The sequence below is a fragment of the Suillus subaureus genome (genome assembly GCF_016647635.1).
Source record: "Suillus subaureus strain MN1 chromosome Unknown BJ212scaffold_121, whole genome shotgun sequence".
Taxonomy (NCBI): Eukaryota; Fungi; Basidiomycota; class Agaricomycetes; order Boletales; family Suillaceae; genus Suillus; species Suillus subaureus.
The window spans coordinates 1-19,435 of NW_024538677.1; the positions used below are offsets into that span (position 1 = coordinate 1).

The 19,435-nt window shown below is 44.0% G+C and overlaps 3 protein-coding genes across 3 annotated transcripts; 1 reads left to right on the forward strand and 2 right to left on the reverse strand.

The window, feature by feature from the left end:
- Positions 1-1,464: 1,464 nt before the first annotated feature.
- On the reverse strand, positions 1,465-2,844 carry BJ212DRAFT_1287536 (uncharacterized protein; the record flags this gene model as incomplete). Its single annotated transcript, XM_041331993.1, has 8 exons — positions 1,465-1,680; positions 1,767-1,974; positions 2,030-2,176; positions 2,232-2,272; positions 2,329-2,381; positions 2,433-2,512; positions 2,561-2,718; positions 2,764-2,844. 8 exons carry the CDS (start codon positions 2,842-2,844, stop codon positions 1,465-1,467), a joined length of 984 nt encoding a protein of 327 aa, XP_041185837.1.
- Positions 2,845-6,077: 3,233 nt separating this feature from the next.
- Positions 6,078-6,665, reverse strand: BJ212DRAFT_1205714 (uncharacterized protein; the record flags this gene model as incomplete). Its single annotated transcript, XM_041329155.1, has 3 exons — positions 6,078-6,184; positions 6,230-6,333; positions 6,385-6,665. Coding segments are annotated over 3 exons (492 nt in total), but the record flags the coding sequence as incomplete, so codon positions are not given.
- A 2,217-nt stretch (positions 6,666-8,882) lies between these two features.
- Positions 8,883-9,140, forward strand: BJ212DRAFT_1287515 (uncharacterized protein; the record flags this gene model as incomplete). The annotated part of the gene is made up of 1 exon (XM_041331992.1): positions 8,883-9,140. The coding sequence occupies one exon, from the start codon at positions 8,883-8,885 to the stop codon at positions 9,138-9,140; it is 258 nt and encodes an 85-aa protein (XP_041185839.1).
- Positions 9,141-19,435: the final 10,295 nt, after the last annotated feature.

Sequence of the window (19,435 nt, forward strand, 5' to 3'; positions counted from 1 at the left end):
CAAGTCTCCCTGAACGTCAGCTGGAAATCCACTTGTCAGGCGCTACATATGAGTGCAAGTGCATATGTCGTACTATGGTTCGCAAGTTGGCCCAGGATTTGGATGGCAGGATCCTCAATATCGGTTAAGCGATGTTCCAACATGTTGACCAGAAGCGCGAGAAAATCACTTTCTGGTTGTAGTAATTGCTTACGGAATTTATCTGAATCTTGCTATCAGCACATCAATTAAGTGACGATGGCACAGGAAACTTACCGTGTCTTGCATATGCACATATAACATTACCCACCGGCGGTGAGATGTAAAAGTCGTGTTGCTTCAAATGTTTGATAAGCGTAGGAATTAGTTCTAGGACCTTAGCTTGGGCTGTTTCTGAAACGGGTTGTCAGGCATACGCCTGCGTTCAAAGAACAACCGGAAATACCGTCATGGACAAGGGCAGCAAGTATGCGTAAGGCTGCTACCAAAATTTCTTCGTCTGCGGTAGGTCATGTCAGCTTGAACGTATAAAAGCACGTTCAGATCGAAAACTCACGTTCGCTGCCGAGAAGATCGATGATGCCCTTTGCGGCCTTTTCTGTCACAGCCGGTTGATAGACGTCTGAAGATATCCCAGTCACAAAATGAATATCGTTCCGGTGGGTTGAATTACGAACTATTGCGAGCAAGTAACGACAAAGTCTGTGATGCATGAATTTGCACCATCAACGACTCAGTGTCGGAGACCCCTCCAAGGTCTAGTACACGCTGGAATGTTGCTTCGCTCAAGATCTCGTTCCCTACCGCAGCATGCTTAACTAGAGCGGGAAGGGCTTTGCAAGCTCGAATCTGATTGATATCGTCCCTGCTCGCCAGCATTTTCAACACGTCAGCGGCTGCCGTTTCCAAGTATCGCGCTTCAAGTTGAGGCACTGTAGAAAGTGAGTGGACATCCGTGCAATAGGTTCACTGTGACTTACAGAGTTCGCTCAGTGCAACGGTAGCACTGACACGTACTTTCGGATCATCGCTGTAACGGACTAACTCCTTTAACTGGTTGTCCCAGCCGTCTGATTCTTTAATCGCAGCCCTTCCTTGCTCTGTAAAGTGCTCAGAAGACAAATTGCAATAAAGAAATAAAACACTCACCAAATGAAGCCATGAATGCTAGTCGGTCAACTGCGTCGAAACACTCCACTCCATGTAACTGGATATCTCTTAAAAGTGAGGGCACGGTTGATGCATCAAAGATATCCTTCTCCCACACTTGACCCAGTTTGGAAAGGCGGTCTTGGCTGACTGGATCATTCCAGTACATCAATTCTGGCCATACATCGAAGTCCTTCCAGAATTTGGCCTTGGCTCGATAGTTGCCTTTGAAAAGGACAGAAGCGTGAATCTTCTGTCCGGGGAGGATCACCCGAGGCGCGCCACGGTGGAGTCTTCAGAAGATTTGAATGAATTCATCGATGTACATCAAAAGGCTCACAGCACATACCCAAATGTGTGATTGTCCTGAGTGCCATAAACAACCCGCTTGACAGGAGCGAATTCGAGTAACCACCATGTTCTCCGTAGTGATTCGAACGTCCTCTTCTGCAAGTCGTCCATCTTCCAGACGACTTCCGTGGGCTTCACCCTCAAGCCCGCCTCGACAGCCTCCTTTCGCATCCATAGCAATGGAATGTCACCTGATTGAAGCTTCTCGTTGAGTCGATTGCCTCCGCCACTGGAAATATCCGTTATTGAGTCAAAGGTACAGATATTTTAAGGCATTTGACGTACACGTCCGAGTGACTACCTGCAAACCAGACCTCCTTGATGCGCTCGGAATGGGACCCTTCTGTATTTGCACCATGAATATACTCAGGAAGGAACTTGACTCGCCGCTCGTCCAAAGCAAGAGCATGTCTGAAATAGCACATATGGTGGTCGCCGTTAGTAGTTGAAGGTAAGGTCTTCCCCCTCACAACGCCAACTGAAGAAACAGTATCCCTTAACATGAATAAATAAATAAATATCAACCATGTTCCAAAGGTCAATGTCTTACCATACGCCGATAAAATGGATGTGGACGTGCGATCTGCAGAATGTGCTCTTGAACGTTTCAGCAAGCTCATTCGCCCAGGCATGTTTGCGCCGAGATTTTTTTCTCTTCGAGGCCTTTTCATCTATTTTCGAGTATAGCTCGAATGCGCTAAATGTCGCCGAGATGAGAAGGAAGCGATGGCACGAGATGTGACTATCCTTACAATGGTATTTGCTCGTTATTGCCGGGGAGGATTAAGCCGACCTAGAGTTATAACAAATCGTCCTTTTTTGGTTAGCATGTCAATTCGCACGACTCACGCGGTGTATCATTCCAGCAATTGCTCGGGCCTGGTAAGCGCCCCTAGAAAAGCCTATGACAAGACATTATCTCGGGCATCACTGCGTCTAACACGAGAACCTACCGAAAAGGTAAATTCTATCACCGTCTTGATAGTTTTCTGATATCCATCGATAGGCTGCCAGTATCACTCTTTCGAGATTCCTGAATCATGCTCAATAATACTATATAGAGTTGAACCGCGCCACATACCAAGCAATAAGCAAATCCACCTTGTTGCTCAGCCAATAATGAACATATGTGAGAGAGCGCCACGTTGGCCGGGCGTGCGTGCCCACTCCGCTGTTGTAATAAGTGAGCTGGGCTTCAGATTTCACAAGTTGGCTGTAGAGTTCGACGACATTGGTGTTCTGCGCAGTTGTTAGCCAGAGAAACTTGATCAAGTACATACGCACCTTCAGTCCAAACCGGTTCGATGATCCATCAATACAGACTACTAAATTCCTGCCCTCCTTGTGTTTGGAGTACGGACACATGTATTTATATGTAGGGTGGATTGTGGTTGTAGAACTTGGAGAAGGTACATCAGTGGTGAGCAGCGGCTCCGTTGCAAAGGGAGGCATGGTTGACGAAGCCCTGCATGGGATTCTAGAACTTATTATGCATTTGTCGGGCGCTAGAATATCCGTGTACTGTATCAAAACAAGGCAAGCGCGTGCGGTGTTAGTGCACTTCTTGATCAAAGATTAGCGCCATGACCAATTCGAAGCCTAGATCTGTCATCCTTTCGGTGAGCTACGCCCTTTATGTAAATCATTCATATGTATGCAAAAGAAGGACGCACGGATAACGAAACGTTTCATTAAACCATTCCATGGAACTCGCTATTTCACGGTGGGACGGATCACGTAACAGCTGAACAAGTCAGCTTGTATAGCAGCCGACGCATTGGGATTGGTGGGCAATAGGGTTGGTCAATTCTAAAATGTCGTTGTCAATGTCGACTTGAGCTTACGGTCACCTCTCGTAAATTACTTAGGCGGACCCTAAACCTTTCCTGATTTGGCCACTACTGTGTCGCCTAAACCTTTGCATGGGAGACGTTCTACACAGTAGTGGGATTCAAAGTAAAATTTTGAATATTCAAGAAACACGCTGAAAGCGCGTTGAAAAGTGTTTGAAAGAATTGCGAAACTTTTCAAAGTGTGAATTTAAACTCCGCTCGATTACCTTAGCCACGCATACAAGTCGACGATTAGGGGTTAGGGTTAGACGCAATGCCTCGAACATCCATGTGTCAAGACCTCTTACACCAGCTAGATGCTGCTTCACTGCAAGTTGCATTGGCTCATATAGAGCATGCTAGATGTAATACAGAAGATTCTGAATCATCCAGCTCTGATAGCTCAATCTTAAGTCCTCCATCGCCCTGATGAGCCCCCCATGCGTGCACCACAGATTCAGCTCTTACCTCATTTTGCTGCCCATCGCCCAGATCTCTTTCACCAGAAATTGCATGTATACCCTGACATTTTCGATGACATCCTCGACTATATCAGCAATAGTCCCATTTTCCAAAACCACTCAAACAACTGTCAGCTTCCCATCACCCTACAGCTTGTAATCTTTCTAAATCATGCAGGTCACTATGGCAATGCGATAGCTAATGAATACATCTGCCAATGGGCGGGTGTTAGTGTTGGATCAGTCACTAACTGCACCAATCGTGTCATGATCGCTCTACTCGAGCATCATGATGAATTCATCTTCTTCCCAAGTCTCACTTTGAATGATGCTGCTTGTGCCTGAGACTATGTCTCGAAGATCTGCCCACAATGGTGTAACGGTATCTTTGCTATGGATGGCTCTATGGTTAACCTCTGCTATAAGCTGGGGCTCTTTGGAGACACATTTTACAACTGCAAGTCTGATTTCTCCCTCAATTGCCAGGTATGTTGTTTTTCTTCTCAAATTTCAACTGGTAGACCTCTTATAGGTAGTGGTAATGCCTCATAACCTCCTTATTGTGAATTATTCAATCGGCCACATTGGTAGCGCACATGATGCATATGCTTTCCACTTGACATGCATTTTTCAAGAGCATGAGACACTCCTTGGAGACGAGCACTGGATCTGGGCCGATAGCACTTACCCTTTGGAGACCTGGTGCATTGTGCCATTCAAGAAGCCGTGCAATGGTGCACTGAAGTGGGAGCAAAAAAAATTCAACTTTAATCTGTCTACAGTATGTGTACTATTTTTTTTCATTGCATGTACTTACTAATTTTTGGACTTAGGTCCATGTTCGTATCAAGCATGCCTTTGCGGCACTCAAAGGCCATTTTCAGTCCCTCCATGAGCTTTGACATCTGATACAGACTGAGAAGCACCTTGAGTACACTTTGTACTGGATTATGTGCTGCTTGATCCTCCACAATATGGTCATCCAGTTCGAGGAATGGTGTCATGTCAACACTACAGATTGGGCCAGGAGGCAGGATGGGTCTGTAGAGGAGCAGGAGGAGGAGGATGTTGGTGAGGACGGAGCCAGTGATACAACATATGCAGGAACTCCTGGACAGGCATCTCACAGTTGGTTGATGGACCACTTGCTTGTCACACTTGAGAGGTGGAGGCAGGCAGAGCAGGAGCAGACAAGGTGCAACAGGTAACAGTAGGAACACACAACATGTAAAGCATACTGGACATACAACAATGAGATTAGGAATGCGCATATCAATGTGACGTGAACGACAGACAAATGTATTATGAATTAAGTGGACAAGGAACCCCCCTTTGATGAAGATGCTTCTTTCAGGTTGATCAACTTGATTTCAAGGTGAAGGGCAGCCACCTTCTCAGGCTGAACTTTGGCCTGTGCTTTGAGAAGATGAAGCTCGAGTGCCTTTGCCTCCTGTGACTGCACATGCACTGAAGCAGCTTCATCATGCTCTATTGCACCCTGGTCTCATTGGAATTGGAGCTCGCGCTCTTGGCAGAGAGCATTGACCTTGGCGATTTTATACTCAGAGGAAGCTGCCTTTGCAGAGTAGATATAACTCATATTGTCAGTAAGAGATCCCACCTGGTCAAGCACATCTGACATTCCCGATTGAACACACCCTGAAAGGTTGCGCTTGTGCTGAGTTTGTCGGTGTGAGGGCTGTAAGTCTACACGGGACAATGAAGAGAACATCTGTGCAGATGAGCTGGGGGTATTGGATGATGAGGATGCCATAGATGTTGGCTTTTTTGCATGAGGGGGGCCATGATTCATGGCACAACTGACATGAGACTTGCCAGTGAAAGCTGCTTCATGGTGATCATACTCAGAGGCATGATTTAATGGCTTGAAGGTAGGGGGTAGTGAGGGGGACATTTGGTATGGGTGTTTGCTGCTTAGACACTGCTGAGTATTGTTCTGATCCCCATAGTTATCTTCCTCCATCTCCAAGTCCTCAGCACCACCATCCCAATTTCCACCACCCATTGTGTAGTCCAACTCTTCAGGCACAGGGTTGTAGTTGTTATACATAGGGTCATAGTCGTCATGTGCAGGGTCATAGGCCTCAGTAAAGGTGGCAGGTGGGGTGCTGTCAGCAGGAGGGTTGGGTATGTTAGAGGTGGTAGCGCAAGGAGCATCATCATCCAGGAGGTCGTTGGGATCAAAATCTAAAGCCCTCTCTTTCCCCTTTGGTTGCGAGCATACCACAGAGCTAGAGGCAATCAGTTTGGTTTTAGGTTGGGTGAGTGTGTGGAGGCCACCAGCATGATCTTTGCCAGGAACAGAGGAGAAGGTCTTCGGAGAAAAGGCAGGGTTGTCCTTCCACAATGCATCAAGGTCTTTGAACCATGGAAATTCAGATGCTACTTGTGCTGTGATTTTTCTAGTTTGATAAGATAATTTAAATAATTTAAAACAAAACTTACCTCGGAGATTTACTTTAGCCTGAGGGTCGAGAGGGTTGACACCAGCACCAGTCATCCCAAACCAAGCAATTGCAGCCTTATACTTCCCCCTGAGACTGAGATTTTGTCATTAGTATGTACAGACAAGACAGGAACAAAGTACATACTATGCAAGGCAATTTGCAACAGCTTGTCCAAACTTTGGCCTATTCTCTTCTACAGCATACTGGGGCCCATATACTGGGTCATTGGCGAAGATATGTTTGGTGATTACAAGGTGGATTTCGGCTTTACTCCTGCCAGAAGGATGATCAGTGCTGATTGTCATGTCGCATTGCTTTTTGTTGTTGGAGAAGAGTATGCGACAGTCGGGTGAATGCACAGCAAGCCAGGATACAAGGGGGGTAGTGCGATCATGGTTGACAGTTTCCCATCTGATCTTGGAAGGGGCAAAGTTGGTATCATCCCCAGGAGTCAGAGTGGCATCTCCATCATTCAGATCTGCTGCATGTTGATATTGGGGGGGGTCTGGATGGTTAGTACCTCCTCCTCCTCCTCCTCCTCCTCCCCTCCCATGAGTCACAATAGTGGTACCCCTCGCCCTCACCCTAGCTCTAGCCCTCCCCCTGCCATGTGAAGGTTGTGGTAGTTGTGGTGGTTGTGGTGGTTGCGGTGGTTGTGGTGGTTGCGGTGGTGGTTGGAGCTGGCTCATTCAGACCAGCAGATATTTGAGAAAGCTGTTGGAGGTGTGCTGAATGTCTTACAGTGGATGGGCGTATTGGGGGCATCATTCATGTGTAGCATGAAGTTTTGATTTCAGACTCTGATGCCTGCTGCTGGGGTTCCAAAAAGTTTGCATGTTTGTTAATGCTTTCAGGGAAGTTTCAAGACCAGCTTTGAATCCCACTAGTATCCTTGTCCTAATTCTCAGGCCTCTGAAAGTTAACTAACTACCTAAACCTATGTTCTATTGCTAAATGTCCTCCTAAACCTTTTGTTCATGATACTTGTAGTCAACTAGGGCCCATATATTTTGCTTGGGCAAGTTTTGAGTAGTTTGAGCAATTTTGCACACAGTACTTCTGGTACTGATGAGACTTGTTAAGCTGGATTATTAAAAGACTTTGATTAGGGAAAGGTTTAGGAAGCAACACTACATGGAAAGATTTACTAGGAATAATCCATGAAAAAGTTTAGGAACTAATATTACATGGTAAGGTTTAGGTAGCTGACTTTCAGAGGCTCTATACAATGAGGATCACTCATGGCAAGGTTCAGGTAGTTAGTTAACTTTCAGAGGCCTGAGAATTAGGACAAGGATACTGTGTAGAACGTCTCCCATGCAATGGTTTAGCTGACATGGTAGTGGCCAAATCAGGAAAGGTTTAGGGTCTGCCTAAGTAATTTACAAGAGGTGACCATAAGCTCAAGTTGACATTGACAATGACATTTTAGAATTGACCAGCCCTAATGGGCATTAGCTTCAAGGGCCAGATGTCGCATGTCCTTCAAGTTGTCAACTTGCCAAGGCTTCAGTCAGACCAGCTCACCAGAAAATTACATAAGTACAGTTATCAATGGGCATTCAAGATACTATCTTCGGCCCAGAGTTGCAAATCACAACATAGCATACTCATCTTCCACTCATTTCCTTTGCATAATGATTCTAGAGGATGATTAGTATATAGCTTGCTATAGTTATTTTTTATTTCATGAAAAATGAACTGGAAGTGCTTGCAGCAGCAAAATACAATGTGGTACACACACTTTCTGCACCAATCTGTCAGAGGAGAGCCATTACATGTGCCAAAAAATTCAGGAATTTTACTAGTGATTCTACATTGCCTTCTAACACTACTCTAATTTTTTCTGACATGAAAACTGTGTTATGTTGAGAGCCATAAATATTGTACTATTGAGATGCAAAATGTGACAGGAGGGGTGAGCTTGTGTTTGGAGTTGCAAAGCACCACTCAGCAACTTGGCTAACACATGTGCGCACACTCACTCATATCTGTGAACAGTCTTGCAGTGCTGGTCACATGCCAAAGAGAAACTGACCCTCCAAGTTTTCTCAAGAGCTTGAAGATAAGATTCAACATGCCTGCACTATTCTACATGCTTTTCCTTCTCCTAACATTCACACTGTTGCAACAGAACCCAAAATCCCATATGACACCCATCAGTGGTGGTATTTTGGCAAGAGTCAGTCATACCACAAGGCTCATATTGAGCAACAGCTCCTATCACTGGAATCAGAAAATGTGCTTGTTGACTGGATCAAATCACTCAGCTCCATGGGGCATCCACTCAGCAAGCACACAATTTGAAGCAAGGCAGCCATATAATAGTATTGTGTCACCATGGCAAAACTGGGCCTCACGAGAAGTGGGTCAGAGGCTTTCTCAAATGTCACCCATGATATATTATACCTATCTAGTTAATACCTTACAGTACATAAGTTGGTTTCTACATAAGTGTGAGGCATGAACACATGTGTAGAATGAGGTCTATGTAGGGATGGAGTAAGGTTAAGGGATCATTTTTCTCTTTCACTACCACTAGCCTGGCATAAGCACCCAACTACCAATCTTTCATCTTGTTGTCAATCGTCAAGCTACCTCTATCCTAACTGAAAATAGTCTTAAATTTTTTTTTTTTCACAATGCATCAACTCCAAGCTGATCCTAACTTAGAACAGTGCCCTGATTTCACCTCAGTGGATTTTCAGGCCAGTTGGGCCCCTCTCTTAGGTCCTGTGACCAATGATGCTCAAGTGGCCGCAATGTTACACACCATTTGGACTGCCACCAATAACACCTTGAAAGCTCAATGGCAACAACAAGTTGATGCTGCTGCATTACAGGCCAAGGAACAAGGACGCCTCCTCACAGAGGAAGAAGAGCTGCAGCTGGCCATGTAAAAAGTGCAGGATGCTGTCATTGCTGAAGAAGATCGGAAGAAGAACAGAATTCATCATATTCCGATTCCTAACCACCTTGCCCAACCTGAGCTGCTGAGTCTGTTTTGATTTCTGATTTCGCGCTTCAGAAATTGGACAAAGCTCAATATGTCAAGTTATACTACTGGACTAATCTTGGTCTTGTGGACACATGGCAGAATTTTCAAACCATGGACAATGACAGCATGGTACCCACTATTGGCCCTGAGGGCACCACCACCTGGACTATTGCCAGTGCTGCTTGACCCACTACAGGGGTTGTTCCAGATCACCTGCTGGCTCCCTTGGATTTCTCTAGGGCCATACCCCATTTCATCAACTCACTTGAGCAGCGTGGTTGGGTTCCCTCCTGCATCTGCATGTTAGCCAGTTTCTTTGGCACCTTGATGCTTCATAACTATTGGACTTCTGATGAACCATTTGAGCTGTGTGCACTCTTAACCTACCAGGAAGAACAGCACTGAGCATGGCCCCAAGCACTCACACAACCTGATGGGGCTTGGAACATTGTGTTGATTGATGAAGCTGAGATCTCTTGCAACTTTGATCAGCTTTATCATTCTAAGCAGGTGTGTGCAGATTGGGAATATGATACAAAGGTCAGCTGTTCATTTCTTCATGTTATGACAGTGTCTAATAAATTCTATGACCTTTTATTTTGCATTACACTATTTGTGATATACAATGTGTGATATGTGTGATGCAATATGTGGTATGTGATATGCATTATGGGTTATACTTTATGTGACATCTATAGCATCTACAAGCTCTCAACACCTCTGGACATGTTGACAAGTCTAACTTCAACTGCAGGAGATGAGCTAAATGTTCCCCAGCTCATCAGGGTGTTGAGCAATGTGTTTCCATTGTGGAACACAAGCACTCTGCATCTCCATTAGGATACAACAAGACTCCTGTGTTACCAAAGGCACCGTTTCCTCCTCAGGTTTTTCCAACAGCACACATGGTCAACATTCTCCCACAGTGTGTGCTGTTTGCCTCAGGAGAAACCAACACTTGTTTGTTGAATGCTCTGCTGAGCATCTATGGGACAACATCCATGCCACCATCAGCAAATGGGTCAACAAGCAACTTCTGGTCTGTTCCTCTGACAAACCTCTCTGTGCCAATTGCTCCCACAATGAATGTCACCTCTGTTCGGGATGCTTCTCCAACTCCCACAGCACTCAATACTGTCCTTGAACTCAGGCAAATGGAACCAATATGCCCATATAATGCCTCCATGTGAGAAGCCCTATTGCTTCAGCATGGACTGCTGGATTGCTACAATAAAATCCCTGATGGTTTTTGGCATGGTTTTGATCTTCATCTGCCTGTTATCTTAGCATCTCAAGTCCCTGCAAACCACATCTCTCTTGTCATTTATTGGGACACCTTTGCCTGCATCCTACAATGTGAGTTCAGTACAGGACATTACATCAGTCCTTTCACTTGTTTGCACCTCCATTCACTCATTGGGGACTTTCAAACTTCTCTGGTATCAATTATTCTGAAACCATGAAAACCAGGAAAGTTTTGTGTCATCCAAAATTTTTCCTTCCCTCTGTCACCCTCTCCTTGCCACCCTTCACTATTGATTAATTCAACTGTGGATTCTGATGAATTTCCCTGTACATGGGGTACCTTCAACACAGTCTGTTGTATCATTTGTAATGTGCCTCCTGGCTCTCAAGGTGCCACTCGGGATGTTGCAGAAGCATATTGGATGGTCCCAATACATGCTTCTCAATGGCCTGCTGCTGTGGTGCATGTGGATGGGGACACCTTTTGTGTTGATACCTGCACATCTTTTGGAATGGGTCCATCAGCTGGAGCTTGTGGATACATTGCAGATGCCAGAGTGGACCTCTTGTGAGCTTCTGGTTTGGGACCTCTTATTAAATGGGTTGATGACCATTTGTTTTTCTACATTCAGTGTGTGCACCATATCAAATACAATAGTTATCATAGGGCTTTACATACCACATTATCTGGTGATTGTCTTTGTCAAACCAGGGGTCATCTATGGTTCAAAGGTATCACACTTGAAGACGGAAGCATTGAAGTCTTTGCTGAAGACTGTCATTTTCCCATTCTCAATCTCCCATGCACCTCCATTCACTCAAGTGAAGACAGTGTTTTCACATCAAATTTCCAGGACATTGATGATGCATCCATTCCCCTGGGGATGCCCTGGGAACTTTCAAAGGACGCACAATTCACATTTGAGGTATTGTTCATCGGTCTTCTCTGGAACCTTGTTCATCTCACTGTTGGATTGGGAGAGTTGAAGAAGAGGAAGTATTTGGCAGCCATCATGGCTTGGTTATTGCACGAGACCCATGTGCCTCTCCAGGTCCGGGAACTATATGGCAAGTTGTTACATGCCTGCCTTGTTATTCCCATTGGACAAGCCTATCTCACCTCTATGGAAAGCATGCTGGGTGTCACTGCCAGTCATCCTTTTGTGCCATACCATCCAGTCAGACATCTTAAAGATGACCTTATCTGGTGGCAGACACAACTACAATGGCCTTGCCTGGAACGACTCATTCCACAACCATTCCACATTGTCAACGTGCATGCCTATTCCAACGCCAGTTCTGGCTTCGGAATTGCAATTGTTATCCATGGGTTTTGGTACACCTGGAAGTTACTCCCCGGGTGGCACACCATCAATGGGGCCAAAGACATTGGGTGGTCCAAGGCAGTTGGGTTTGAGCTGCTCGTCCTTATGATACTCCACCTTGGGTTACCACCTGGGGGAGGGCATTTTAGATTGCATTGCAACAACCTCAGGGTTGTCAAAGGCTGGGTGAATAGATGTAGCAGGAACTGGGCAACAAACTGTGTTTTTAGGCGAGTGCTCTCCATGCTTGAACCCCTTGGCTCTTCCATGTCTTTTCATCTTTCTTACATCCCAAGTAGAGAGAGAGAACCCTGCTGATGGTCCTTTGTGTGGGCATTTCCCTCCCAGAAACCTCTGGCTCCCGCACATTGAACTCCCCACAGAGCTTGCTTGTTTGCTTGCTGATGCCACCCCATCTGCCTTGTCTGGATTAACATCTTCCTCACACCCTGATGAATGAAGAGATGCAGATCTTGATGAATTGGTTGACAGGTCAAAGGAGTGGAAGTTTGGAGATGAGCTATGGCAGTTCCAAGAGCACTGGAAAGACTAGGCTATCATGCTTCCAAACACTGGTCTTACCTTTGGTCTTCCTGCTGAACATTATGGGTCCTCATCCCTACCACTCTTCATTGATGCCATTACCTTCCTTGCTATGGCCACATTGTTTGGCTTGTGACCGCTTGCATCTATGGTGTCCTGTACAAAGTTGTTTGTGGAATGACTACAACAGGATGGTGATACCTTTATCCAAGGATGATCTTAATTGCATACTCACAGTGATAGGACATTCACTAGCATCCAGGATGCACAAAACCTATGGTTCTGGGTTGTTAGCATTTCACATTTTCTGTGATGCCCAGGGGGTTCCAGAGGAACAATGAGGTCTGGCCTTGTCTGTCTTGATCTTAGCATTCATCACAAACTGCGCTAGGATGTATGCTGGGAAGACTTTAGAGAATTATTACTATGGTGTATATGCCTGGCACATGCTTCATGGACTTGACTGGTTGGTAAACCAAGCTCAAGTGGTTTTGGCTCTAGAAGGTAGCACATGCCTCACTCCTGCAGTCTCCAAACGTCCTAAATGCCACCCTTTGTTATAATCATGTATGCCCCTATTCATTTTCTCTTTTTACCTTGTATTATGTCACAAGCCACATGATGCTGCTGCTAGACTTATCCCTGATTCATATCTTGTATTACATCATGATTGCTGTTGCCATCACTAGATGATCTATTCTTGTTATCACTGACATGTCATTTTTTATCTCTGACTCATCATTGATCTCACACCTGCCCTAAACCACTTATGTTTACTATATATAGTCAATGATGTACCTTGTAGTTCTTCACTTTAATCTTACTAGGTTTTACCTGAAACATCCTTTGCTTGAGACCTCCAATCTCTTGTCATCTGAACTGTACTTTAAGATAGAAGCACTCCTTCTGTCTTAGCTTACATCGAACACTTGACTTATCATCTCATGTAGAATCTCTGCAGAGGTCCTAAACTCTTATCAAGTTGTCTGTTGTTAGAACTATCCTAGTTTGTAACACTCTTTCATGATTTCAATTCTTCTCCAGATTTGGTTGTCTCTGATTCTCTCAGATCCTTTGGATGCTGCTGTATGGGCATGTCTTGTGACATCATTTTTCTCCCTCACTTGACTGGGGGAGGTCACCATTCACTTGTTATTAGCATTCAAACCATGTCTCCATGTGAAAGTATCCAACATTGACTATGCCCAAGATAGGCATGGATTGAAAGTAACCATCTTGCACTTACTGAGGTTGAAAGTGTCCACCACAGGAGAAGACTTGTACTTCACCATGCAATCAGGCAATATCAATCCAAATGCAGCTCTAGCAAATCACCTACAAGTGAACACCCTAGCATCTTCAGATGCACTTTTTAGTTGGAGGCATTGCAGTGGTCTGTGTCCTCTGACTCAGTCCAAATTCTTGCAAGGCCTGGATCATTCTTCTTGGCGTCTTCAAATTGAACCACTTAAGGGTCATGGGATATGGATTTGGGGGACATTAGAGTACTTACTCCATGGCATACCCTTTGAAATGGTGAAGGCAATGGGGAGATGGAGCAGGGATGCTTTTGCTGGCTATCTGCACAAACATGCCATCATAATGGCACCTTATCTTCAAGATACTCCAGTGCTCAAACCTTTCATGCAATATGCAATGCTGCCTGTATGCTGATCAAGTAAGTCATCGCTTTCTATCTTCTGTTGGGGGGAAAGCATGTGCTAGCATTGTCAAGCTCCTAAGTCTTGGGTACTTTCACTCATACTTGCCCTGTTATGCCCACAGATTCAAAAGGCATGCTTCAGTTGATTAGACCTCAGAAGGTTTATTGCCCAAAAAAGAATCACTATGTTAGCTTTCTTGTTAGTTGCATTTTGCTTGAATATGGACCCACTTTCTTGTTTTGTGCTTTCAAATAAAATATTTATATAAGCACTTGTTGGCTTAGCTGAACCTTCAGAGTTGGAGAACATAGACATACTTTTATGTTAGAAATACAAGTTTCAACACTGAACAAAAGCCTTCAGAATCCTTGTCAAATGTGTCAGTTTCATTCACTGGAGAATTAAAACTGCAGCATGACATAGTGTGACACAATGACTTCTATGTGGGTGAGAAATTTTGCAACTCTGTGCTCAAATGCTGTTTTGCACTGGCTTCTCTCTGGCAATGTAGCCTTGACAAATTTCTTTATTTTTTTTACATAGCCTTAAAGTCTGTATCAAATCTTACATACTCCTACTGTTTCCTTATTTTAATGTTGTGTAGTTCTTGTGTTATGAAAAACTGCTTGGAACATTTTGCAACTCTGTGCCAGAGATAGTATGAAATTGAAAATTGAGGTACCTTGCTTTTACAACACTTTATAAAAAAACACTGTTGTATTTTCCTAGCAAGTAGTGTATATCAAAATTGCATATGTGAGGTTTCAGAGAAAAATATAAGACAGACCTCACTCAAACACTGGTTCATCATGTGATTTAAGGACAGAATGCATTTTTTGGCTCATTACTCTGTTTCAAATTAGAATTAGCTAAACCTGTTCCAGAATCTTAGGCTCTGTATGGACACCAAAAATTGAAATAAAAATAAAAATAAAAATAAAATAGAAATCATGTGATGCCATCACATGACCCACTGGGAGATCCCAGATATCAAGGGTTATCAAAGGCCCAGTAATATGTATCAAAGGTGCAGTGATAAGCATCAATGCCATGTACCCTAACCAGCAAGCCGCTCTCACTCTCTGGCAGTGCAAGGAGGTTCACCATTGTTGTTTGGCAATAATTGTAACCTGTATTGTCTCCCAAATGGTATATATGTATCATTTGATCTTCTTATCTCCCACTCCCCACATCCCATACCACACTTCAGTGCTAACTGGCCATGCATGGGTCTGTGAGCTCCTCACAGGCCACCCAGATTGCATAAGGCACAATTTTGGTGTCAGCTTGGAGATTTTTGAGGCACTGGTCAAAGTCCTTGAAGCCAACAGGTTCAATCAGTCTTGCAACGGTGTAAAAGTGGAGGAGCAACTAGGCATATTTTTATATGCCTGTGTGACAAGACTCTCAACCCATCATCTTGGTGAACGATTCCAGTGTTCTTCAGGTACTATTTCAAGGTAAGTAATCTAGTATTTCCTGTCTTTTTGATTGTCTGAACTCTTGTTAGATATTTTCGGCACTTGCTTGCCTTTTTTTCAGCAGCTATGTTCTATAATGCCCAGGTTCAGCTCCCTACCTAGGACACGCCCATCTCTAACACCATCCGCAATGATTCACAGTACCACTACTTCCAAGACTGTATTGGTGCAGTTGATGGCACTCACATTCACATGTTCTCTGCACAAGAAGACCATAATACCATGCAAAACAGGAAGGGATACCTATCTCAAAACTGCCCTTTCATATGCAACTTTGACTTCTTATTTATTTATTCACTTTGTGGGTGGGACGGATCAGTTGCTGGTGCTTCACTCTGGTATGATGCACAGCAACATGACCTGTGGATGCCTGAAGGGGCTTACTTCCTTGCAGATGCTGGCTTTGGGTCGTCCAACACACTGTTGGTCTCATATTGCAACATCTGCTATCACCTCAAGGAATGGTATCAAGCAAATGTTGCATAAGTCAATTTTTATCTCCATATAGTTCAATATATCTGACAAGCTTATGTAGGCCCAAAAACCCCAAAGAACTGTTCAACCATCAGCACACCTGTTTGCACAACATAGTTGAGCACATTTTCAGCATTTTGAAGTGCCAATGGTGCATCTTACAATTACCACCCAAGTATAACATGGACATTCAAGCACATGTGCCTTCAGTGCTGTGTGCTCTGCACAATTTCATTCATAGATATGAACCCTCTATATTTGATGATGAATATGATGAGGATCTCTTTGCTGGTGATGGTGATGATGGTCTTGGAGAGCTGGCTGAAGGCCCTGTTGGCTGAGTAGAGTAGCAAAGAGCAGAGCAATGTCAAGATGAGATTGCCAATGCAATGTGGGAGGATTATTGCACTGATCATGTATGTCATGGCCTTCCTGTACCTGGTCAATAGAATCTTTGCAGTACAGTAACTGTACAATGCCAATGAATCAATAGTGCTAATGAAACATGTACTGATTGGTTAGAAAAACAAAGTGATCTAGGCTAGGAACTACTATGCACTTTGGAACTACTATGCACTTTCTGAAATCAATGATTGACAGACATCTCATTTCTACCCTTGTGAATCTCCTGGAGCATTCTTCTCAAGAACCAGCCCTGAGCGATGCATCAGTCATGTATATGTACATTTCTGCTTTGCATTTGTGGTGCAACATGTGATTGAGAATGTCTAACTTGTCATCCTGTGACAAGTCAGGGAGCTGGCAGATAAGGTTGGTGGCTTTAGCTAGTGAAGAGAGGGGGGCCTGTGACTGTGACTCAACCAGTAAGACATATCCAGGGGGCAAGGTGGAGGTCTCAGTGAAAGTCTTGGTCAAACCTCCAACAGCACTTGCAAGCAATGTCAGTGCAGTGTTGCCATCTTGTTGGGCCTGCACACTTGTAGACAGAGCCCACTGCTTCTTCTGTAACCCCTCAGTGCTACCAAGTGCACTAAATTTGTGCTTGCTGTGGCTGGTGCTAGTCAATGCCAACTCAGGGTTAGTGGAAGTGATGAAGGAATTGAGGTAGGGAGAAGATGGTTGGCCACTGACAGGGGTCATGATATTGATATTGTTTGCAGCAGTGTTGAGTGAATTGAGATTCATGGAGGGTGCACTAGGAGGTGGCAGAGGAAGCATGGAACCACTGGAGAAAGGAATGGCTGAAGAGGCAGGTTTTTTCTTCCTTTGGTGAACATGGGTGCCTTTGCCTTTGGCCCCCTTGCTACTGCCCCACATGCTCTCAATTTTTGTGAAGTCAATGAAGCCTTTGTTACGAAAGGGGGCAACACCAGGATCGGCCTTGCATTGAAAAAAGTCAGTAGGATATGAGAGCACTGGTTCGGAGTACTCACCTTAACAAGATCATCCCACACATGCTGGGTCTCAGGTGATATGCCTGCACTGTTCTTATCACTCCATGTAAGCCCTGAACCATTCTTGATGTGAACAACTTGAGTACAGTGGCTCAAAAAACTGTCCACATGTTTTTGCATTTTTTACTATTTACAATATTGTATGAGAATACATAAAGACCTCAGTGACATGCTAATACCATATTGTAGTGCTGCTTCAGGGCTTTGGATTGAGCACCACATTGTGAGAATCAGAGGAGATATGGTGGAGATACAAGGCTTACAAAATCATGACTCATGCGGACAGTTTTTTGAGCACATATTAAAACTATATAAATCATCATTTATGACACCATAACAATCATGCCACCATTAAATAAATTATAAAGTGGTGTCATTATGTCATTTTAAAACCATATCTAACTATACAAACCAAAAATTTCCATATGTCATGGTTATATTCACCATGAAAGCCACCCCCCCTGCTCAAAGGGATAATATCCTCTCTCTTTCCTATTCTGGCCTCTCTGCTTGTCAAATTTCCTCTAGAACTGGAGTATCCAAGTCTACTGTGGCCAAGTTCATCAAAGAAAGTCACACAGACAAGGAAAACTTCTGTGAAGGGCGTCCATCCAAGCTCACCTCTACTGATAGGAGGGCTATTATTCAACATATTACTACAGGAAAGGCTGATAATGCTGTCCAGGTCACCTATTACATCAATTCCACCATCACATTCCCCATCTCTTCACACACTGTGAGAAACATTCTCAAGACAGTTCATCTCAGGTCAGTAACAAGGAAGAAAAGGCTCTTCTCTCTATCACACATATGCAGAGATGACTAACCTTTGCCTTAGCCCATCAGAATTGGATTACATGGACTGGAAGCATGTTATATGATCATATAAGACCACAATAAATATGATTGGGTCAGATGGCAAGGTATATATGTGAAACAAGAAGGGTGCTAGTCATCTCTGCATATGTGTGATAGAGAGAAGAGCCTTTTCTTCCTTGTTACTGACCTGAGATGAACTGTCTTGAGAATGTTTCTCACAGTGTGTGAAGAGATGGGGAATGTGATGGTGGAATTGATGTAATAGGTGACCTGGACAGCATTATCAGCCTTTCCTGTAGTAATATGTTGAATAATAGCCCTCCTATCAGTAGAGGTGAGCTTGGATGGACGCCCTTCACAGAAGTTTTCCTTGTCTGTGTGACTTTCTTTGATGAACTTGGCCACAGTAGACTTGGATACTCCAGTTCTAGAGGAAATTTGACAAGCAGAGAGGCCAGAATAGGAAAGAGAGAGGATATTATCCCTTTGAGCAGGGGGGGTGGCTTTCATGGTGAATATAACCATGACATATGGAAATTTTTGGTTTGTATAGTTAGATATGGTTTTAAAATGACATAATGACACCACTTTATAATTTATTTAATGGTGGCATGATTGTTATGGTGTCATAAATGATGATTTATATAGTTTTAATATGTGCTCAAAAAACTGTCCGCATGAGTCATGATTTTGTAAGCCTTGTATCTCCACCATATCTCCTCTGATTCTCACAATGTGGTGCTCAATCCAAAGCCCTGAAGCAGCACTACAATATGGTATTAGCATGTCACTGAGGTCTTTATGTATTCTCACTGTTAAGGTCGTACTCAAAGGATAACTGGATCTGAAGGGCTTTGGCCTCAGCTTGTATGCTGTGCCCCTTACCCAAGTATTGCCCCTTATTTCAGGAAGGCAAGACTAACGCATCCGGAAGGTTGGACAAGTAGTGTAACGGATCTGGATGACTTCCAGATGAGGGATAAGTATCATAGGGCTAATCTGGACAAGTCCAGACTAGAAACTAATGGTAATGGACTGTCGGAGACAGAGGTGGATATGGATAGACTATAGGAATCAATCCTAGGTCTCAGAGGGTGACGAGAGTAGAGATACTCAAGTCCAGAGGACAGGAATGAGTAGAACTAAGATGATATTTGAACTGAGGTACTACAGAAAGTTACAGGAGGTTATATACTATAGGTATCTAACGGAATGATCAATCAGCAGAGTC